Here is a 24,854-nt window from a genome sequence, read left to right on the forward strand (position 1 = left end):
GTCCGTTCAGAATTTAATGAGCAAAATTAACTTCTTATCGAGCTTTGGTTGTGCAGCTCAGACACACATGCTCAAACTTATATGCAGGATAGACTCAAAGGAACTCCAATAAATCAACGTAATTTCTGGCATGAGTTCAGGTTTACACAGATAGAAGTGAAACCAGAAGCTCGCTTTAGTTCTTCTCTTGCTCTCTGAATTATTGTTCCAGATTTGGTAGTGCAAACCAGAGATCAAAGTGTCCCTAACTCCATTAAACTGATTGGACTTACTCTGGATTTACACCAGTGCAAAATATTAATCAAATTGCCTGCTTTAAATTGTAACAGAGACTAAATCTCTTGGCTAGACAGCCTATAACACAGGCTTGTTCTACAGTCTACAGCACAGATTTCAGACCTAGATAGACTGAGCAGTCTATCAGTCCCCTTTTCACTAATTGTTAACTTCTACTTCAATAAATGGAGATGAGCTGTATTTACTACTAATCAGTCAAGACCAGCTAGAAGAACACCCACATATGAAGCTTCTGTTATCTCCTCTGGGGTGAGATGGAGGGCAATTCCACAATGCTATTCGCTCACATAGACTGAGTATTTCCATAGTCAAACACTGAATTGAAGGCATGACAGTACAGTTGGTTATTCACTCACACCCTGTCCTGTCTCATTGCTCAAGTATTCTAATAATCACACAGCAACTACTGCACTGACATCACTGGGCTTAAGAAAACACCAGCCATGATGTTTTTCTCTAAATAATTCTGAGAAAGAAATTACCAGAAACTTTCACAAAATACAGCAAAAGGAATAAGAGAAGGATGAGCATTTGCCTTGCAGAACGAACTCATCTCCTAACAACAAATTGTAATTGCATTTACTATCTGGTTAAGCATCTGTAATCCAAAAGTTCTCTTGCTTTGTTAATGTAGAAGCCAACAACTTTACACTGACCGACAAACTCATCCAGCTGTTGCTCTCTATACAAGATGTAATGCTGAAACACAGCCACTAAAGCAATCCCAATGGATTTTTGATGACTCAGGGATCTCCCTGGACACCTTCCAAACTGGGAAACTGCATTCTGCTTTCCCCTTATAATTTCCTTTGGAGAAGTTATTCTTCAAACCTCCACCTAGTAAACTATTGCATAACATTGTTGTGCATGCTGCTAAATTATTTTCAAAAGGTGTTTGTGTTATTAGTCTGGGCAGCCTGTCCCTTTATGTGATCAACAAATAATGGGAAACTGCAAAATGAAAAGAAACCCTTAAGTGTTTTTAATATAGAAGTGCATAGAATATACAGATGTTGACTAGGGCCCTTTTGCATTCAGCGCTGGGTCCACATGTGAAAGAAAGGAGAGTCTGCCCAGGAAGGCTGTAGAGTCTTGTATCAGGAGGCAGTAGTAGAGATTTGCTCCCAAGATCTTCAAATACAATACATTCTGCCACTGGAAGACTCCTGTACTGCCTATAACCTACATGTGTTGCATCTTTTCAGCACCTTTTCAATCTGGCTACAATTCTGTACTAAAACTGGTTTAAGCAGCATTACTATTCCCCGTTTCACACTAGCGAAGCAAACTCACAAATGCATGAAATGAGTTGTATAAGCTTGCAGAGGTAGCTAGGAAAAAGACATAATGTTCTTGAAATGTTTTCCTCCCAGCAAGCTTGCAGACTTTTTCATTTACAGAAAACGAGGTACCTAGCATTAAAAGCTCTGGATTAATGGTGTTTCAGTGCCAGGTGGAAGGCATCTGTCTGTACTTCCTCCGGACAAAACATGCCAAAGACAGAGCAGCTGTGGAGGCAGCCCAGTGTGATGAGTGACAGAAGAAGCACTTTCTGACACTTGCCTGCCATGTGCTGCTCCCACCCAGTGCTGATGGGATGAGCAGAAGGACAATTCCTGTATTTAGTGACACCAAAAGCTGCCTTTTACCCAGTGTGGAGGAAGGTGCCAGGAAACTGCTGACCTGAAAACCTTGTACCCTAAAAAGGTACCATCCACCAGCCTGACCTGTGGCACCTTGTGCTCCCCACTTTGTAGTCTTGCAGCCCAGGCAAATGACAAGAAAAGGCCATTTCCCTCCAACACTGGAAGAGCCATCCTAGGTTACCTTAACAGGTTGCCTAAATGATAAACAATGTTGAGCACTGTTTGAAGACACAATAGAAGGACACAGAGGCACGACATAATTATAAGCCCGTTTCCCCCATTCTTCTTCAGGCTGTATGATACACTATCTGAGCAATAATTATATCTGATATAATTTACTACTACATGAGCAAATACAGAAACTAATTTGAGTGCACACATTAAACAGATGATTCTTCATGATTGTTAACTACTTCTCCATTCAATTATCTTATTTTGTCAACAGTTCCTCCTAAACCCCAGCTACACTTCACCTCCATAGGGATAACTCCTATCCTGCAAAACACTTGCATCCCATCCTCTTTCACAACCTTCCCTCCTCACTGGAAAATTTCACTGCTTCCCCAGCTTCAGGTGGTTAAGTTTACATTGCTATTTTGTTATAACTTTTATGAGGTCTTCATCATCACAGGGACCTGGCTCCCCCTTTTGTGCTCAGATCAGGCTGAATGACAAATCATACCTCCTACAACATCTCAGATCTGGCCCTTCTTCTATGAGCTGCAGAAGAAACAGACTTCTGTCATTCAACCTCCCTTCATCAACATGCAAGCTCTTTCTCTCCAAAAGCACAGTCAAAAGATCATCTTGGCCTAGCATTCAGCCCATGTCACCTCCATCTTTGCAACCTATCTTTGCTCTCCCTTCAGCACCACAGCTAATTCTTTTGTTGTGTCTTTTTCTTCAATGCTTTGGAAAACTTTGTCCCTCCTTATTGCAATCTTCTGTCTAGTTACAATCTGGCCATCATGCTCTTTGCATGATGTAGTACTTCCCTCTGCCATTTCTCCCAGGTGCATCTCCAGGTGGCACCCTCTCATCCCAAATTACCTTTCTGACCTGATTCATAACAGTCTCCCACCTCTCCTCAGCAGACCAAGTCTAGATTCAAATATCCTCTCTAGCACGTGAGAAATAAGGTCCTAATAGATTTCTAAGTTATCTAATACAGCTCTGAACAATATATGACACTAACAAGAAGTAAAGAAAGGATAGAAATAGCAGAAAAGCAGGAATCATACTCAGAGAATCCATTTCAAAGCAGTGGAGCAATAAGACATCCCTGTACTGCTGCTGCTGGCTCTATTTCTACTGGAGAGGGCAGAGCCTCTTACTCTAAGTCAGTGAGCATCAAAGTGGCAGGAACTATAGGAGAATGCTGGTTCAATTCTAGGAGGAAGGTAGGAAATTTTCTACTCTGTATGCATTCAAGTGGATCTGGAAAGGCCCTGGAAAGTTGAAATAAAGATAAATTAATTTGATCCTTCCAGCTAGCAAGTATGACTCCTACTATCAATATCATCTCAGTGGTTTATCACTTCAGCAGCCTTCAGACTCAATCCAGAAAGTTCCTGACTTTTCATTATAACCATAACAGAACACAAAAAACATTCAAATATTAATGATGTCCTACTACAGAAAAAGGCCACAGTAGAGCTTTACATTTTTTTTTCTTTTTATGTAATGCTGCCTAACACTTGCAGCTATGCCAAAACAAGTTATCAAATCAGCTGATAAGGTACTAGAAACATGTGGACACAAGATTTCTGAACAGTAAGCATATCTATGCTATCTGTGGTTTAGGGGATAGGATATCATGACAGCTTCCAAGCTTTCAATAGAGGCAAGACACAAGATTGACATCTTAGCACATCCATTCTCTAGTGGCAGGATCTGTTCTTTCCTCTCTTTTTGCATCCCAAGCTACATATCTGCTGTGCTTCCAAAATCCAGTACTTCTCTTATGCCCTAGATGGACTACATGCATTTCCTCAGTCAGGGAACATCAGGATTACCCTGTTAAAGACATGTCCAGTAAGTAGGTGTCTTTCAGGTGTTTCATGTCTACTGTTAAGGAAATCATACTCAGAACACACTCAAACATTCCCTTCAGGTATTCCAGCCATGACCACAACTTTCCCCATCTTCCTGAAAGGCAGCCAGTATGCTCTGTTTGGGATATCCAGAAGCCAACAATCACTACAGACACAGAAAATACCACATAGGTCAAATTTCAGGCAACATAGAATGATATAACTCCACTACTGTCTTCAGTGGAACTGAACTGCTTTACATCAGATAACTATCTGTCTGTAAGTTTTATAGTAAAGCATCAAGATCTACAAAACAGTGTATCCCTGCACAAAAGCCTTATAACTACACAGGTACTCTGGTAATACCCCCAGCTTCTTCACACCCGAAATCTAGCACATAAGCCTGGGTCTGGATTTACATTTGTTTACACACCCCTATTGATTCTCAGACATGGAGTATGAGACCTGGCTCCCATCTCATGCTCCTCTCACAGCATCTGGGTCTCACACATTTGCAGCGTAGTGACTGCTGCTTCTTACACAGCTCGTCAGGGAGCTGGGAGCTGCCAACCAGCTGCACCTACTGGAAGGGACCCTAGAGAGAGAAAGTGATGGTTCTGCACTCAGTGCTGCAAGCCTGTCCCTATCACAGGACTTCATATGTAGGTGAGTGTCTGAAGGGGGGAGCTGTCTCTGCCAGGAAGCCTAAAAGGTAATACCTCTTATGTATTGGGACTTGAGTAACTATAGAAAGCTGCTTGTAGTGGTATGTGCATTAAAATCAGGGAGTTGTACACATGTATTGCACATGGGACATGCATAAAGCAGAACAGACATTATGAAAAATCTCTCTTTGAAGAGCAAGAAGAAAAAGAAAAAAGGTATCCTGGATATGGATAATTAAAAAGAAAAAGGGTATCCTGGGTATGTACAAACTTGGACTGAAGAACTGTGCTGAACATAAAGGAACATCTGTGCATATCTAGACAGACTATGATACCATGAAAAACTTTTGCCTCCCAAGCCTCAGTCCCCCAATTGCTTCAGAAATCTTAAACTATGCAGTACTTTTGCCATTACTATAATAGAACACCAGTGCTTCTGAGCACATGAAAAATGTTAATCTGGGAACTATAAACTAACCCAAGAGAAAGGAAAGTTTTCGTGGCCTGGTCCCCATCAGCGACGAAAGTAATCTGCTGCCTCAAAGCTTTGCTTTTTTCTGCCTTCAGAGACAGTGTCTTCTACTCAGATGGTGATGCTAAGCCTTCTTACCGGATATGAGCCTCTGATCATGAAAAATCCAGCTTAGTCTCATCATCAGTATTTTCTTACAGCCTCCACTGGTGCATTCTCATTAAGTGCAAGAAAGGAAATAATAATTGGGGTGGGTAGTCTCCAGTGAGCTAGGGCCAGCAAAGCCTCCTAGTTTGCTGGAGTGAGACCTCTCCAGATCTTGATTGCATTTGGCACTACACAACCTTCCTGACTGATTAGGTACGACCATTCATTACAGAAAAGCACAAAGGGGATGGGCACAGGGAATAAAAGAACTTCCTTTTATGGGCAAAAGAGCATAGAGGCAATTTTAAATTATGGTTGTGGAGAAATCTGCATTGATCAACAACTCAAAGCCACAGGCCTGTCAGAGGTGTAGTCTGAAACTACGATTTACATGCAGGCAAAGTGACACAGAAATTAAATCCCTGTATTCAGAAGAATCCAGCAAGAGGATAGAATGACTCAAAAGACTAATAATTTGAATGGAAAATATTCAAATCTTGTGAATATGCCTGAATTTAAATGTGATTAACTACTGTTATCAATATACATGACACATGTTTGGGGTTTGAAGTGAGGACCTAAAATGCATGTCTTTCTAAGCCGCAAACTTTCAGTGAGAAATAAAGGACTAAATAAGGTTCAGACATACTTTTCTGGGAAGGTGCTGCTCCACACTGGGAGCCAAGAGACAGAATGGGCAACACCATTTATCTGTCCCCAGAAGTATTACAAGGGAGCTGGGGAGGAAATAGAGAACTTTGCTCTCCAGGCCCATCAACAAACACAGAGAAACACAGCTGATGCCCTCTTGTGCCTACATATATTGACATATACCCACATGAAAGCCCACAACGGAGGCATTTCTTGTACTTTTTACCCCATAAATACTGTTGCAGGTTGCAGAGCCAAAGAGGGGCTCTTTGCCACAGTAAGGACTCGGTAAACTTGAGTAGGACTGGTGATATATGGGACTACTTATTCAATATCATGAAGCCTAGTCTTCATCTGAGGTTTATGTTGTATTCATTAAATTAAACAGACTGCAGGGGAGAACTAAGCATGAAGGAAACTTGCTACTTCCAAATCACCTGTTTGCAGTGGGAACCACTACTACAGTTATTTAGGTTTGGATTTCATCTCCCTATGGCTCTTGATGAAGGTGTGTTATCCAGTGTGTGCCAAATTGATGCCTTGCTCAGAAATTGTTTTGCTGCCTCTGACGAAATAAATAAATGAATTCTCAGATACTTCCATGCCGTACCTTAATCTCTCTCAACATAAAGCTCTATCTTCTTTCTTTTCTCCTTAACTTCCTCTACTCTGGGAAGACAGACTATAATCACTGAATTTTATTCTCTGTGAAGGTAGAGAAGGAACAGATGTGGAGAGATGTCACAGAGTAAGCAAAGAGCAGAGTTTTCCCAAACTTTCTGTTATTGATCACTTCATCCAATGCTACTAGAAATGTGTCCCTGGTGACCCCACTGTTTCTTTGTCTCTATCCTGAGAGAACTAGCAAAGATACCAGTCACATGGATAGTTCATGTGCTCAGAGCACACTAACCAGCTCCTTTCACATTCTTCAGTATTCTGGCACTAAAGTGCTGGCAACTACTAGCCTGGAGGGTTGAGAAATGAAGAGACCACAGCAAAACATGTGAGATCAGCAAATATCACACTAATTCCATAGTTCTGTTTCAGGACAAGATAAAGACACTGATTTACTTACGAAGGGATTAGCTAAATGGGCAGAAAAAAACACGAGACCTATGTGGCGGGAGAGGACAGAGAAAAAAGGCAAGAGCAAAAGCTACAGTAAAGCAGCAGGCATCTTGCTCTAGATATCCTCCTTCCTCAGGTGGCACAAGGCATTAAAAGTTCTAGTCACAGTTACAGAAACCATCAGAGCATTCAGAGGTTACCAAGTTGCTGCCTGTGCTGCTTGGACTCTCCTGCCGCATTCCTCCTCATATTTTTCACCTTCATGGGAGTTCCTCTGTACAGCTTTTATTCCAAAGAGATTGAAGGAGAAAGAATTCACAAGATCCTCATTTTCTCTCTTCTCTTTACGGTCATAGTCACTGCCATTCCTTCCAGCTAGATACCTGGGCTAGCTCATCTTTAATTCAGAAATTGAGCCAACTGTGATGCTGTGAAATCCACTACTAAATATTATGAGATCAGAGGTGAAAAGGCGAGAGACTAAGAATTGAATTTAGGGTTATTTCAGGAAGGGACATAGTTCCATGTTCTTGTGGTTGGTGTTACAGAGCACTGCAGACAAAAAACAAAGTTAAAGTTTCAATCATCATTCCCAGCATGGGATGAACACACTGAAGGTGCTTGATTCTGAGGGAAGGACAGAGCCCTTGATTCAGCACCTGGTTCCATCTTCATTTCATTGCACTCAGACAATACTACAAGGGAAAATACGTTTTTGATTTCCAGTGGCCTCATTGTTCAGGAACACATAGTAGTTCCACATGCATCTTCTCTACAACAAAAGCTGGGATTTCACAGTAGGGTCAGAAAACTAGATCTCTTCAGAGAGAGGAAGAAAAAGAAAAGTGTATGTTGCCTCATGCAAGCAGCAGCCTACCTCTTTTGGCAATTAAAGAATGGTGGGACCTCATATGGAGCTGTCATTTCAATGGATGAGAAGAAGCATAGAGACAGGCCAAAAGAGATGCTGGATAATTCTGAAGTTTTCAAATACACAGAGTTCATAAGTATTTATGCTGCTCCTCAACTGTACATGATGTAACTTAATAGGTACTTTTGGTGCCATAAGGTCTAAAGTTCTGTTCTGGAAAAGCCTGGGATGATGGTAAATAGTAAATATCAGTAAAAAGCTTTTGTAAATCTATAAAGTCAACAAAATCCCTTATTTAGGGACTCTGAGAAAAAAAGAAGAAAAAGGAAAAAACTAAACCAAAACTAAAAAAGAAACAGGTTCGAATGCAATGTAAGAGAAACAAACCATGACAGGAGAATCCAGTCAATGTCCCACCTGACCTAAATAGCAGAATGCTTCAAAGGCAGCCAAGACTAAGGCTTACTAACAGTAAGCATTTCTCAAATCTTTCCCAGTATAAGAATCTAATGTGGTGCAGGTAACTCAGACAAGGATATTATCATTCAAGCTTGGAAGCTGTAATAATATGATCAACTTTGAAAATGGCAACTCAAAAGACAGCTCCACTGCTTCCCCAAGGACCTTCCATCCTAAAATAGACAGTCTTGAACTCCACCTTCTCAAATAGCATGACAATCTCAACAGAGCCACTAACAAAAGAAACAAAAAGAGAAACAACAGAAGCACAAACTCTTTACACTGCTCTTCGCTCTGTGCTAGCATTCTTTACATTTTTCTGCTTTCCCTGAATTGCCAGCATTTAAGTTACCCTTCTTGGGATGGTCTGAGTTCACATCTGAGATCAGGTTGCTGGTGTAAGAGAGATCTAGATGGCAAAATCTTTAGTGTCAAGCAGCACACCACCCTTAACCAACAAGAAGAGTCCAGGACTCTGAGGAAAAGGAATCAGAATCCACTGTGACAAGAACACACCGCTGCTAACAAATACGAACAAGGACATGGAGAGGCTGTTTCATGAAAAAAATTATTTTCCCTTGCCTTGCAATAGTTGTTCCAGATTCTTCTGCAACTCCTGTTCAGTCAATAAATCTGTACAAGGAAAAACACATGTGCTTAGCACAACCTATTTTGCCAGCGGGCACAAAACCAGCTTGGCACCCGCCAATAGACCACCAACTGCAGCAGCACTTTACTACATGGTCATATACATAGTGCCAGATGAGAAGAGAGACAGGAAAAATGCAGAAGTGATGCTGGCTAGAACAGCCTTGATGGTCAGGTAGGGCCAGTTTTACAATTTGTGAGGTACAGGACCACCCCACACACCCTGTTCTCTAGAGCTTCTCTTCCTTGCCTGTTCATTGAGGGAGAGATACTAAAACCAGCTGTTCTGCCCTCTCTCAGATGGGTGAATGAAAGTGGTCCTTTGAAGGGCAAAGCTTCTGGTCACAAGTATTTTTGTTTGCTTTGTGTCTTGTGCATTTAGACTTCTGATGAGGACTTATCTGTACTGTTACCACTGCATTAGTCCCAAGGCAATTACTGCCAGCAGACAGCCTGAAAGCTAGTTCTCCTGTCTTAGCCTAAACAAAATCAGACGAAATCACCCTGAGCCATAGTCTTCATTCAGACCTACTCTCTGCACATGTTTCCAATGAAATAAATCAAGACTGAATTTGGCCCATGTCAGGAGTAACCCTTTATGTTTTAATTTTCTAATTGAGGATACAAGGTCTAAACACAGCATCCAGCTTCAAGTAACACAAAAGCCTGGGATTTATTGTAGAACTATTTTTCTGGTTGAGCGGCGTCAGGAGCAGACATTTCAGCTGAAATCAGCATCAGCTTGTCTTTTGAAAACCACTGCCTTGGTCAGAGTCCAGTTAGGCAACTGCTGTTACTCAGTTGGTTGGTCTGGGTGTATTCCCCCAAAAGAGCATCCCATACATGCATATTTGCCTCAGCCTGGAGTCTACACGAGCAAGTTTGCAAACTCTGGAAGGGTCTTGTGGCTCCATCACAAATAAAGGATCCCAACACATTCCTAATTTCTCCTCTTGCAAAATGTACATCTCCAAATTCACTTTTCATGATATTAATTTGAGGACAACAAGAACAAGAGAAGACATGCTTCTGGCCCTCAAAATGTCCATTTTCCTCAGAAAGGCAGGTAGACACATACTGAATGTTTACTGGACTGGAAAATTAATCACAAGGGAGGCTTTTCCAGCACAGCTAGGCTTAGCTATTCTTGTCATTAACTCTTGTGTGGGAAAATGACCCAGATTTTAAGTGCGACAAGGGGAAAAATAAGGCTTTTAAAAATTCATTCAAGCACACCAATGTTTCATTATACCCTTTGTAGAGCAGATGGCAAGATAAGGCTATACCCCCTGGGCCTACTTCAGGGAGCTAACACAAATGCTCTTCTCACTACAGATCTCAGATGATGTTGGTGCCATCATTTCACTTGGGGATTTGGGTCAAAAGGCTTTACACTCAAATCTGTTTTTTATATAGCACAAGTGCACCCAGACTAGACCCTAACAGATAAGCAGCGGGGAGGCTAGTACATAGCAGAGAGCCCTCTCAGGCACTTCCAGGTCGCTGATTTACACTGGTGCATTTACAGACTGGATCTTTCTAATCCAATTAAAAACTCATCTGAGCTGTCGATACAGATGTAGCCTGTTCTATTTTAGCGTCTCGTAGAATGTGCATTAATCCAGACCTGTGGACAAACTAGCCCTTCCAGGCAAATTCTGCATTCTGCCAGCCCAGTTTCTAGCCCAGGTTCTCTCACTCAAAAAGCCCTTACTGCTCTCGTGTTACCTGCCTCCCCAGGAACTCCTATAGACGTGCATCGCCATCCTATCTGAGTGCTTTATAAAACTGTGCAACATACACCATTAAGCTTCTGAAAAATAGCACTTTTCTCTCCCAGCTCACTTGTCATATAATGATGGCTAGGGTACTATCATTAAATATAAGAACATGAATATGATCTATTTTCATTTCAATGGCTTCATTTGTTTGAAATCTATATTACAGGCTGTCAGGACATTTAATAAGTTATTGCATAGACCAACAACTCACAAACTTCTGGGGCCAAAAATTTTTACAGATGATCATGTATACTTGTCATTAAACTTTGCACTGAAAACATTATAAATTATACTGTTTAATAGACTTCCATAAGGCAGCTGTGAGCTGTTTTGCCACAAGCACATGGAACACTGGTATTTGCCAGGCATAAAACAAAGCTAAAAGCACCCTTAATACCACCACAAACTCTCAAACAACTCATAGAAACAGATACCCTTCTCAGTAAGCAATAGCCCAGCAGCAACTGAAACAGGTCTTTCACTATGACCCAAACGTAAACAAGTTCAAGTTTTAACAAGCCAAGTTTAGGAGCAAAGCACATTCGTTGGTGATGCCTTCAGGAAGGCTGGATTGAATGCTTCAATGGATCTTGGTATTGGAGAGAGGTGAACTTTGATACAGCAATTAAAGTTTTGCATGTGAAAACCAATACTTAAACAGCATCCAGAAATAAATTGACACCAGAGCAGAGTACAGATTACACTCTTACTCAGAGATACCTGTCACCAAGCAGAATTCTCCACAGTCAGTCAGCTGCACTTTCTGAGAGGAGTTCAAGTAGTCTCACATAAAAGGCAAACTGACTTAAGTATAGACCAGGATTTTGTGAGATATCTCCCTGAAAGGAGATTCCTCATCTGCTACTTAGTCAGAAGCAAGTAGACTCTCTTCTCCTGCACACCCTATTCTTTCCTTCTCACACCCCTGCCATAGAATGCTGTAAATGCTAAAAAATTGTCTTGGGTGCTAGGGAAGGTGGAAACAGAAAGAAATGGAAAAGAAATCCATACCAATTTACTATGTACACAGAAACCAACTTTAGCTTAGGAAGTCCTTGAGCTGAAAATTGTTGGAGGATTGGAGAGTATCTTGGAAAAAACCACTCTATGGCCACATCTTATATTCTTCCCTAGGCATCTGCTTTGGACTCCATCTTGAAATAGGAGCCTGGGCTAGGTTGTCAGACCACTGATCTCATAAACTATAGCTGTCTCTATGTTTGGTATGATGTACTATAGTTGCCTGTATGTTAACCTCCACTTGCATACCCAAATTATATGGTTATTTTCATTGCTATAGCACTTTGAAGCCATAGTAATGGACAAGAACGTACTGGGCTAATGTTATAAGTGTAATGTAGAAGGATAATGGGCAAATTCCTCTAATTAATTCTAAGATCCAATATTTTCTGTTCTCTTCCTCATCTCAGTAGCACCACTCAGGCATATATACATTTACAGATACCTTACATAACCTCCGATCTCAGTGGTAATGAGATAGCTAATCAACTGCATCAAATGGGCATAACCTTTACAACGCAGACTGGAAAACAGCACAGCCCTATGACCTCTGCCTGTGTTTTTCATGCAGGCTGAACAAGAGGGCAAAGACAGCCAAGTCATTTGATGACAGGCATGAATAGCAAGTGCCTGCTACTGGAATCCACAACATTTACCACAAAAGCAAAAGACAAAGTTCATCTGAAATAACTGCTTCCCTTCCGGTTTATGTCTGTTGCTGCAACAGCACCATTTCATGGTTCAAAGGCAGCTAGCTGATGAAGAATAATTAGCATGGTCACCTGATTCTTATACCTCACCGGCAGTATGTTACTGATCAGCCGAACAGTATAGACCTTATTTTATAGACCCTCAAACCCTAAGATTTCCCACTGTACTATATTATACAGCAGATTTTATCCCAAAGTTGTTAACAAGAAATTGACTGTCAGGGATTCGTTCTCTAGAGAACTTATGAGGTTCCTTCTAATATGTCCAATCCTACACCTGGAGAATTGCATAGTGCTGTGAGAATAAATAAGCATATTTAAGAATTTTGTTGCAGTTATACCCAGTGCCACTGTCATCCGTCCTGTTATTTACCACCTTTCTCCCACCAAGTAATTGGTCATAAAAGAATGAAAAATAAAATCTTCAACCGAAGTTTTTTTCCTATCCCTAATAAGTCCCTTAAGACCTTTTACTCCACCTTTCAAGGAAGGAGTTCACCCACCCGCTAAAATATATCAATCTGCCAACAGAAACTTACCACAAGTTCAGAGAATCTGGCATTGAGCTCTTCTGCTGGTGGGATCGGGACAGAAAACTCAAGGAACTGGAGGGGGTTATTGTCCTTGAGGTTGATTTCAGGGAGGTCACTACCCCCAAAACAACAAAGAAACCCCAATGCATGACGATTCCTCTTCCGGGGGGCCATGATCATGGTGTATGATGCTATCTTCTGATCATGTTCTGCAGGAAGGAAAAACAAAACAAAAACCAACAGAGATTAAATGATAAACAAGACTCTTGGATCTCGGTTATCACTGGTGTAACAGCTGGAAGAGGACAGAAGGATCTGAGACACAAAAGGACAAAATAAACACTCAAGTTAGACAAGGTAGCTAAGCTTTAATATGGTATTAACATGTTCTTGTATGGCAGTGTAGAATCACTTCTCCCAAAGTTTCTGAAAAGGTTTCACAAACTCAGTGTGGGATTCCCTGCAGGTAGATTTATCAGTAATGGTCAGTAGCCAAGGCTGAATGCTACCATTGAATACCAGTATTGGCCTTTCCCTCACTACTATAGTAAAGGAACCAAAGTATCAGAAGCAAAAAGCATATACTGGAGAACTTACCCACAATAAATGGAAGAATCCTCCAAAGGTATCCCATTTGGTCAAAATAAAATGAACAATGAAACAGTGAAGCAGAAATCAATTTTCCACCACTCTGGAGCCAGACCACCAAACACTCACTTATCCCTTTATGGCCAGGACTATCGCAGTAGGACCATTTCGTCTATCCTGTTTTCAAACACACATAGCTAGTTTGGGCTGCTTTATGTATTCAGGGGAGAAATTGCACAGTGCTAATGCATGCTTTCAGATTTACATTTCAGCTGCCAGATCCCATCTTGACGTGACATAGTCCTGAGTCTTTGGTATCAGGAGGGTAAAGGGAGGCAAAAGGAGGCCTGAAGGAGGAGCTGGGAAGTGACTGATTTCACCACACAACACCATTTGTGAGCGGCCCATCCAAACAGGAAGTCTTCTGCCAGCAGTTTGAAAGGAGGGATCTGTGCAGTCCACAGAGAGCTGCATAGTTTGCCCTTTTAAGGAACTTGTTGTTTGACAGCTCAGAGGCTAATTTGTGTTACATTTTTTAAGGACTTCACTTTTTCACTTAATCTGCAGAATAAGCCATATCCTTAGAGAGTAAATAAAGCCTGTTGTGAACCCTAGCTCCCTGGGCACAGGGCAGGGGAGCTGGGAGGGAGGTAGCAGGTGAACCGAACCACAGGATGCTGGATGTTCTATCAGCAGCAACACAGCTGACCTTTGTCATCAGAGGAGCTGCCGCCTGAACCTGCCCCACAATGCTTTGGTCTGTTTGCTTACCAGAACAAGGCTGCTTTGAGCTGTCATAGAGACTAAGTAGCTGTGCTAGGAAAAGCACCTTTAGGGCAGCAGTTGCGTAGTGGGACTTAATGTATTTCACACAGCCAGAAGCTCTCCAGGGACTTTTTGTGCAGAAATTGGCATGCTTCCTTAAGAAAAAAACCAAGTGACAAACAACAACAAAAAAACCCCAAACTACCCAGACATCCATCCCTGTGGCACGACGTGCTTGGCAGGAATCACCTGCCCTACTTTGTGCTGGGATTAATTTATCTAGCACCTTCCCTTATGCACTCGAGGGACATCAGCTGCAACTCTCATGCAGCTGAAAGTAAAGTGAGCTGGTACCAAGCACTGTCTTCTGGCATGCTCACTTTCCCTTGCTCTCCATGTCAACTCTGCAAGGGGTGGTATGTCTCAGCAGGATTCACTAGGGCAGGGTGATGCTGGCTTCAAAAGCACATTTAGAAGAACATTGGATTCTCACTAGGAGATGCCAAAGGTCAGCTTAACCCTGGAACCAGTCTCTGACACTGGTTCAATCAGCAAAACCCAAAATGCCCTCAAATCTAGCACAATGATGTACATGGCAACTTCTGTTTCCTCTCAGTGGTGGAGACTTAAGAGATTCAGTTCTTAAAAGATTTAACAAGAGAGCCTCAGAAGAAGTTGAACTTGTCCACTACAGACTGTCTTCTCAGGGACTACTCTGAGCGCAACGTCCTTTATGGTCATCTGGTCATGAATGAGGTCAGAATCCATTAGTTTGACAAAACTTTGTTTTGAAAGGAACTCAAATCAATGAGACAAACCTGATTTACATACAATATAACTACCATTGCATCAATTCAGTTGTAACCAAGTTCTGGCCCACTGTCTAGAGGCTTCCTAACCAACCATCAAAGGGCCAGCATTCTCTGGGGCACGGGCAATGAATCCTCCTTGGAAAAATTGGCTGAGTCATTGAAGTGATAGGACCATAATATCTTCCTTTATGAGCTCAGGTCAAGACTTTGGTAAGCACTCCTCCAAAAGAGGTACCTTAACAGAAAGTGAGTACTACGTGAATGGATGTGAAGGTCAACATTTTCTACAGGGTAAGTACTGCCCTGGTCAGGGCACCACAGGTTGTCGACATTTCATAACTCAGCTTTCATCTTCAGCAGGTTCACCTGAGATAAATGGTCAGTCTCCAGGCCTTCATCCATAATGCTGAAAAATACACAAGCTAGTGCTTGTTCCTGTGGTGTTGTCACAAAATTGACATTTGTTCCTTGGGATCCATACTTGAGAAACTCAGCAAAGCTACTCAGCTTTTATCACTCTGCAAAAGCATGCAAAGCTTACATGAACAGTAACCTTGTTTTGCCTCACTTTCAAAAAGCATCATTCCATTGCACAACTTATAACACTGCATTTTCCAAGTCCATCTATAAGCAGCATGCAGGAAATTCATACTGACACAGAGGGGTACAATGGCACTTGTTTATTGTTACAACACTGTAACTGTAGATAGGTTAGGTGTCTAGATGCTTTTAAAATAAGAACAATTAAGGACAGCTAGAAAGGAATCCAGCACAGGTATTTTAGAATTGAATCACTGAATGATGTTTCTAAGTGGGAACACAGTCTTTCTTAAGATTAAGCCTGCCAGTCACAGGATGCTGAGGGGCATTTACTTAAGTTGCACTGTTTATGCTATTTAAGTACTAATTACAACTCCTTGATTTTTGTTGGTGGACATAGTTTTAAACAAAATAAACATTTTCTAATAGCTTCCAAATTAATAATTTTTTCCTTTTCTTTCTCTCTCATTTGCTTTTTCTTTGTCAAGAACCAAATCTGGGTAAAACGTGCTTCCAAAGGATGGGGTGGGGGGTGGGGGAAGGCAACAAAGAAAATGAAGAAAATAACATCTTTCATTTTTCTGAGTGGTAATGGATAACAAAGCTGTCACAAAAATTTATGAAAATAACAAAAGGTGGGTTTTTTTACTCTAATAAAAGCTCCATTGCCTTTCAACTTCTTGCAAGGAAAGTGATTGTAAAATGAAACGTGCAATTATCTGTTTCTATATATACCTCCAGTGAGAATCAATGGGAAATCTCTCTCTGGAGAGAATCCCACTATTACACATAACTCCTTTCCACAGCTCTTCTCAGTTGTACTGTTTTACCCTTTTGCACAACACAAAAAAGTTGCCATCATTTCAACAGCTAACCACACACCCATTCCTTACAGCAATCCTCCTCCTGCTTCCCAGCCCCATCTGTGGTTCAGCTCAGGTCAGGAGTCACAGTCTGGAGCTTTGCCCAAGGTCTAATTACAACAACGTCCTCTCCCTCTGACAGGGCGTACGTATTCATTTCTGAACCATTTGGCCCAGTGACCAAACATAATTAAGCTAATGCAATTTTTCCAAGTCTTATCAGAAGGTTTAGCCACATGGGATGGGATCCATGCTAACTGCACACTAGAATCCTCTTTCAATTGCAGGTTCTAAATTGTTTCTTCAGTCTCACTCTTTTCTTCATTCTCATCCAGAAATTGTCATTTTCATGCAAACATATCCTAAATAAGCAACATTCCACAAAGAGTAAGACGCCTGAAACAACTGCTATGCCAGCAGCTCTCCTGTGCAAGAAAGCTGATTATCATAGTTTTGACCTCACTGTCCTGTCCCTCACCACAGTGAACAGCCAAAGCACAACTGTAACTAAAATAGAGAAAATTACTTTTGTATCATCACCTTTGGAAAAACAGAAGAAAGAGAGAGAACTCTGTGGGTTAGCTAAACACTTGAGGTCCTGCAAAATAAGGAAGCATTAATGGAAAACACTGATACGCTCACTTCCAGAGCTGAATCTCCACTGATCATCAACAGACACACAATGGCAGTGGATGTACCCACAGCTCTCACGTGAGTGGGAAGCATGGGACTAAAAGTATGATGCAGAATCACTGTCCACACTGGTTTATGTTAACAGGAGAGGAAAATAAAGTAAATCACTTCCATCTCCCTGTAAATCTGTATCTTTCTCTATGGCAGGATAAAACATATAAATGTGATGTATTATCACAGAGGTAGAAAGAAACCTGAATTTGGATGGTTTGGAACATAAGCCAAATCACTCCCCACCCCTAAATTCAAGTTAAATCTCTGTTATTCAACTATTAAATAATAAAACCACCAGAAGTTCGTGGTATTATAATAGCTACCTTCATCATCACTTACCGATGATGAAATGGAGATAATAAACACCATGCACAAAATTGTCAAAATATATATATTGGGTAAAGCTAAAGAGCTCCATACTGACACTATGCTCAGTTCCCTGGACCATGTTGCTTCTCCAGTACACAGATGGTGAAACTATGAGCTTCACAGCATGTTCCAATTACCATGGAAATTTTCCATGTATGTCACACATAACCTGACAGATGTCAGATGCAATGTAAGGCAATTGCAGCATGGGGGATGGGGAAAGGGAGCAGGCAAGCAATCCATTTGTTCCATCTACAGTAGTAACCCAAATCCTGTGGTTTGGATTTGTCACTATAGTAAGGAATTTCCCGGGCTCCAGGGAGCAAAACAGCAACAAAAATCCACAAAGTTAAAACCTTTCTTTCCGGAAGGAGGGTGGTCCTTCCTGAAGAGTGCACCTGCCTACTATGTTGGAAAAGAAGGCATCAGACCCAAACTGGATCAACAGATCATAGGAAAGAAAATCCTGAAAAACAAGTGAGGCCTTGTGCAGCGATGGCCACTCAGTCCCGGCGAGCCATGGCCCACACTTAACAGTTCCACCAGAGGATAAAGCTCAGCTCAAAATTCAGTGTGCATTTTGAAGCCAGTTCATGGGTTTTCCCTCCCAGAACACATCAAAACAAGGATGCAGATCTCAAGGGACTTGAGATGCAGATCTATAAGGACTTCGCAAGCCAGCCCAGGCACTCAGCTCTGGTCTGTTTTACACACCATCCCATCAAAACTGAGATGGTTGAGAATTTCAAAGCATTCCATAGACCTAAAAATTGTCTCCTGCTATATACATAGTATTATATATTATTAATACTTTATTTAATTTTTAATTTTTAGGGTTTTTTTTCATTTATTTGCCTAGGAAATATGTCCTGAGATAAGAGAAAAGGCAAGGGCTATTTGAAGACTCTCAGGTGTAACTATATCCATGAACCTACTTAATGCAATGTGTCTGTCAAAAATCTGTTTATTGTTAATACTTTAAGGATGCTCAGGATGTGCTGGATGACTAATGACCACTAATGTTAGTCTGTTAATGTCCACAAATCCAATACCTCTCACCTGATACCAGCTTATTGACACTAAAAAAAGCTGAAGAACTCTAAGAGGCCTTTCCCTTCTGAAACATTAATTTGCAACACTTTCTCTGTCTTCCCCTGGGAATGAGGGGAAAAAACTCCCCTCAAAACAAAAAACCAAACAAAACCAAAAACCGAACACCAAAAGAAAACAGAAAAAAGATACCAGCAGGTTTCTCATGTTCCTCCAAATCCATTTATTTATCCAAATTGTATTCACAGAAAAACAATTTTAAAAGAACAGTCAGACCAAACAACAAATCAGCTACAGTCAGTATCATAAATCTAGCTAGTAATCATTTGTTATTTCTTTACACCTTTTTTCCCACCTTATAATCAAGTGCAGATTAATAATTTTCTATACCTGACTGAGCTGACCGAACAATCCATTCATTCTTTTGCCTGCTAAGAAGTTATTTTATTTTTACAAATGTATTAGTTTAGTATAACTCTGCACACAAAAATTTGCAAGGTGAAAACTAATCTGTCTTCCTAGACACCAAAAGCTAAGTCTTAATTATAATCTTGCATCTCATTTAGATGCAAGTAAATCTGCACATCTGTAACATTTCTGAGTGGCAATGTGACCGCCACAGCTTAAATTGCACACAAAACAAGTAAAATTCACAACTTAAGAGTTTATCCAGAATACATATGTCCTTCATCTCCTCACTGTCTAAGCACACAAGATATTTGTCTAAGAGGGGAGGCAGAGATGTCCTACTAAACAGCAACTTTGGAGGCAGGAATACATTTTGCTTAGTGCTTATTATACCACAGGTTCCCATTCTAATTTATAAATTCCACACTTAGGCAAGCTTGCCAACAATTCAAACCACCATGGTGGTGGATCCAACGAGACTGCATGCCCCCTAAATATAAGCAACCTTTCTGGTTTGAGTGCAGTAGTCTACAGTCTTATCTTTCTTTCCTTGCCCCCTTCCTGTTATTACTTCCAAGTTTTCTAGTGTTGCAGCACTGTAGTTTCAGTAACATCTGAAACATTTAACAGGATAGAGTGCCTTGGAAGCTGGAGTGTGAGATGAAGCTTTTATTCAATATCAGTATTCATAGACTGAAGATGAAATAGATCATGATGACATCAGTCAAGCAGACATACACTTTGACATTCAGAACTAGCACAATGCTCCTTCAGTTCCAACGCAGAAGACTATTTTCCTCTACAGGAAGATGAACTCCCATGCCTTTTACAGGTCTTACAGTATGAAATCCCTTTAATGTCATTGGTCTGAAACTGGCCCTAATCAGTAATGTCTCTCAGTTCTATCCATAAGACCAGCTCCCAAGAATGAGACATCCACATGCCAGAGCCAAGTCTTTGATCACCTCAAGAAAAAAGCCAAGGATAGAGTGATCTGCAAAACAAGCTGTCCCACTCAACCCTCTATGCCAAAAGACCAGAAATACTGGTAGGCAGATTAGCACTAAAGCTTGGTCTAGGGACTTGAAATCTCTGCAATATTTCTATTGGGAAGAGTGGGGTTTAGTTACAAGGGATGTGAATCCAGAGTTTCCCAGTAGCACTAAGACCTGCCACATTCATAAGAATGAACACACAAAACCCCATTACTAAAAGTGTCCCTGTCTTGTTTGAGTCATTATAATTTTTCCATTCTGTCATTGCCCAATTATTTCCAGACATGATGTAACTATTTTGCCAAGGGATTTGGGAGTCAAAATGTTGCTGCTGTTGTCATCGTTATCCTGGGTGCCTGAATTTTCCAGACAAAATAAGCAGCTGAGGGCATTAGAGTGCCTCTGCTGAGAGAGAAATAACCTGTAAGAACTGCCAGTGTGCTCCAAGAAAAACAAACAGTAAAGGTCCAATTACATCTTCCCAAACTCCAGCTCATTTCCATGTGAAATGCTGTTTTCTTATTCAGACAATTAGTAGAAGAATGTTTCATCTGTTGTCCGATGTCATCACAGCATACAAAAATTGATTTCCATTCTAACACTGCCTTCAGGGCCACTACAGGACATTAAAGCTCAACTTGACTGGAAATATGCCTTCATTATAAGCACTGGAAACTAGCCACGGATGTAGGTGTACAAGTGCTGCCTTCACTATTGACAAGCAAATCAATTACCTGCACTGGTAAAATTTTCCTGAAGTTCTCTCATTGGAAAAAGCAACTCAGTCTTTATAGCAAATGGGTATAACTGGGGGGAAAACCCAACACAGACAACATTTGGACTTTTGCATGTTTTTTGTGGATGGCACCGAATCTCTTCAAAACTAGTGTTCATCAATGCCACCTGGGAAAGCCAGGTTCTGTGCTGCAGATCTGCCACTTTCCTACTTAGTGCCCCAGCCAAAGTACAGTATATTTCTACATGTCACTGCAAACCTGTAAATAATAAAGATGGTGGTACTCAGTTCAGTTCCATATACTGAAAAGCCACTGATGGGGATTATAGTTAAAAGGCTTCTTTAGTAATTCACTAAATGGAAGAAACAGTCAGTAGATGCATCACAAAGGGAACAGGTCTTAGGATTTTGAAGCTCTCTCCATCGTAGAGATGGTTTCCATAGGTCAAGGCACAGACAGGGTCAAACTGTCATTGATTTTATATACCTCTTTTTTAAGCTACTCAGATTCCAGAGTTGTCCATTTGGCACCAAAAATAAATCCACTCTAGAAAATGAAGTTAAGAAAAGGTCATATACAGCATTTTATTCCAGCATTTTTATTTTTGTTCAACATTCTCACAAGGGATACTCTGGGTTCAATGCCCTGAAACCTCAACATTACGCAAGTAGGTTTGAACTCCAAGCCAATAGCTTGGTGAAACTGTTGAACTTTTAACCTAACGTGTCTTCATGAAGAATGGATATTTGGAAAGAGTTCTGCTCAAGGATTTTGGGTTGTTTTCTGTGTGTATTTTTAAGCGGCATCCAGATAAAATATATTTTCTGGCTGCTGTAATATTTACAGGAGGAGACTTTACACCAACACTGAAAGCTCATTTCAGAGCCGTGACTTACTGCTTTAGGTTTGGGGGCTGTTTAGTGTTCCATGGCATTAGGGTGAACAAGGCTTCATCTATATTTAGGTCAAATTCCACAGAGCTGATGCTCTGAGTGACACAGGTAGTGATGAATTATGAGGGTCTGAAAAGAAAGCGCTACCTAAAACCAGCCACCTTCCTCGCATGGTCAGTGGGAGCTTTTTGCCATCAGCAGTATGTTGGAAAGAGTGCAGTAAAAGGAGGGACAGGGAGAACCCCCCTAAAATATCCAAATGTGAGGATATTCTCTATAAAGTGATGCATATCCATGTGGTCTAGAGCATATGGTACACAAGGGTGTGGTGCCTATGCCAATTGCTACCAACTCTATTCTACTGCCTTCTCCAGGCTACTGTTAGGTAGTTCCAGTCTCCTGGATTCTCATAGCAAGAGGTCATGTCCACGTCAAGGCCCTTTACTGTTCAATATGAAGAAAAGTTTAAATACTGAAGTATATGTAGAGAAGATTCCTAGAACTATAACAGACCAGCACACTGTTCTTCCCCAGGGATGGGTCATTTGCTTAAATGTACGCTTAGATACCCAAAGAAAACTGCAGAGAAGCTACATACAGCGAATATTTGGGTAGTCATCTCTGGACTTCTAAGTATCTACAGCAAGTCAATAGCCTGCCTGAAGATACAGCAAGTTATTTCAGCTTCTGAGCCCAAGCTACTTGCATCTTGTTCGCAAAGATTTAAGCACACTCCACAGAAAACCAGACTGCAGTATAAAATTCCCTCAGCTCCCCGCTACAGCTGCACACTACAGGAAAAAAAAAAAAACCACCCCTGCTTCTAAACAGCCACTTGATCTGGGTACATAGTCCTTAGACATGATTCAAAAAGAAGGCTCATTGTATACAGATAGAACAGAAGTTTACCCTCTATTAGAGAAGGAACATCTTCTTTATCCCCTTAGGGCTGCAAACATTATTATTATTATATCCAGTGATTTATGTCTTTGCAGAACATGTACCAATATCACTACTTCTTGTCTCTAGTTCTGTCCAGCACTGATTTATTTGATGGATTGTACAGGGTTTTATCCAAATCATCACCTGCTGCTCTTTGTTTTGTCTTACCCTTTGGAAGCATGTTTAAAACTTACTTAAATCATTAATTTTTCTTGCATCTTATATTTTAAATCTATGGATGGGATACATAGAAATAAAGACAGTAAACAATCATACATTGCCTCCTACAACAAGTTCAGGTCTTGACTCTGCTGCCCTGGTCAGGCAGGGACTCTTATAAGATGAATACATATTATGCAAGAATATCTCCCACTGCAAAAAAGGCTGAAATTGCTGTTATCCCCATTTTCTACTTGCTGTAGAGAAGATACAGCCAACCAGGACCAAAATCTTCAAGTAACAAGAAGTAGCAGCAGCACTTGACCCTCCCCCCTCCCAGAAGCCCATCTGAACAAGGAAGCACTCTCCATTTTCGCACAACGCTTTGCACCTACCTCCCAGAAAAATAAGCGGGAATTGCAAAATGTCAGAAGCTCCGAAACATCAAGACCAACTACGTATTTCGCCTGGATGGCAAATCCAAGCAGGAATACATTATATGTAACCCAACAATTTGCATGCAAACTGCTAGCCTGTCACTAATTTTTAACTATTCACTGTTGGATCCATAAATATGAGATGAAAATGGCACTAGCACTACTGAATCCCCATGTTTTAATTTTATACCCACCGCCCCCCCCCGTCAGTCATATTACAAGCAAAGGGTCCACCACACTACAGTGGTGCCTGGCAATGCTTGAAACAGAGAAAATTGTACAGAGAAGTGGCTTGATCTCCAAATCTCTGAAAAGAGGATGAACTAGCAGATGTATAATGTAAACACTGAGCCCACACCACTGAGACACTCTTCAGGGTAACCTCTTCCCTAACATCAGTCAGACACAGCCTGTAAGAAGCATGGCTACTGCCCAGGAGATGTTCTTAGTGCTGGGTTTACAGTGTTACCAGCTATTAATCATAAAAAGTTCCACTGGGATAACCCCAGAATTAAACAAATTAAGTGAAGCAAGACTACAGAGGGGAGTCGGTGTGGGAAGTAGTTTTAAGGAACATTATTTTGTTTCCAAGAAAAAAATGGTTCTTCAGGCAGGATAGAGTCCACAAGGTCTTAAAATATCCTGTTCATGCTAAGATTTTGAACACAGGCAAAAAATTTCTACATTTTTAAGAGGTCAGGCATGATAAGGAAACAATTCATCTCTTACAGGGTCTACTAATAGCAGCACTAACTCTGCTTAATTCCCAGAGCACATTTCATATCCATATCAATATTGCAGGAAATATTTCCAGCATCTACTAGAATACTTCTACAGTTTCTCTCCATTTAAATTGCAATAGTACAACTACATGGCGAACAGTTCTCAATCAAGTCCCAGAATGATGACCACCAAGTCACCTGTTTCCCAGAAAGCTGCTTATAGTAGAAGTGCCTTCCAAGGAAGTGATTTTCACAGTACCTCAGAAACCTCCATGCAAAAGAGGATGAAACATAATATTGCCCAAATAAAAACAAACAAACACACACACCTTTAGTACTGGGACTGGATCCACCCTGAGAAGCAGTTTTGTCTCATTCACTTAATAGAGAGAAACCAACACTGACAGTATCTTGAAAATGATATCTCTCTGCCCCTTCTAACTGACCACTCTGGACTTTTTTTGGTCATTTATCTGAGTTGGAAGGAGTGTCTCTAAGGATTAAAATTTGAGCTTGAGTTACTAAATAACTGAATAGAGGGAAACCATTTATCATGAGAAATGAGGCAAAGGGCAAGAGGAAAGATCAATTTTCTAGCTGAAAGTATGATGTGCTCTGTGGGAGTACTATAGCAAGTCTCATGCTGTGGAAGGACCTTGGTGTGGAGTTAGTGCCAGTGGGTCAATCAGCCAATAGTTCAGTTAAGAAAATAAATTTACACCTTTCTTTTCAGTTCTTCAAATATTTAGGCTGAGGTCACTCCAGAGGAAATCTCTTTCTTATCAGATACTAAGGGTCTTATATTCTGTAGAGCAAATTATTTCAGACCTTTGCAAGGCAATCCCCCCCAAATCATATTTATGTAGGAAAAGTCAGCGGGGGG

General features: G+C 41.0%; 1 protein-coding gene across 1 annotated transcript in view; it reads right to left on the minus strand.

Moving 5' to 3' along the window:
* DAAM2 (dishevelled associated activator of morphogenesis 2) overlaps positions 1-24,854 on the minus strand; it is a 175,353-nt gene that overhangs the window by 108,118 nt on the left and 42,381 nt on the right. Inside the window, exon 2 of the mRNA XM_010581122.1 lies at positions 13,011-13,213. Within this exon, the coding sequence (XP_010579424.1) occupies positions 13,011-13,184 (174 nt within the window). The 5' untranslated portion in view covers positions 13,185-13,213. The remainder of the gene's footprint in view (positions 1-13,010; positions 13,214-24,854) is intronic.

Source organism: Haliaeetus leucocephalus, unplaced genomic scaffold (genome assembly GCF_000737465.1).
Source record: "Haliaeetus leucocephalus isolate CR32 unplaced genomic scaffold, Haliaeetus_leucocephalus-4.0 Scaffold752, whole genome shotgun sequence".
NCBI classification, from domain to species: Eukaryota; Metazoa; Chordata; class Aves; order Accipitriformes; family Accipitridae; genus Haliaeetus; species Haliaeetus leucocephalus.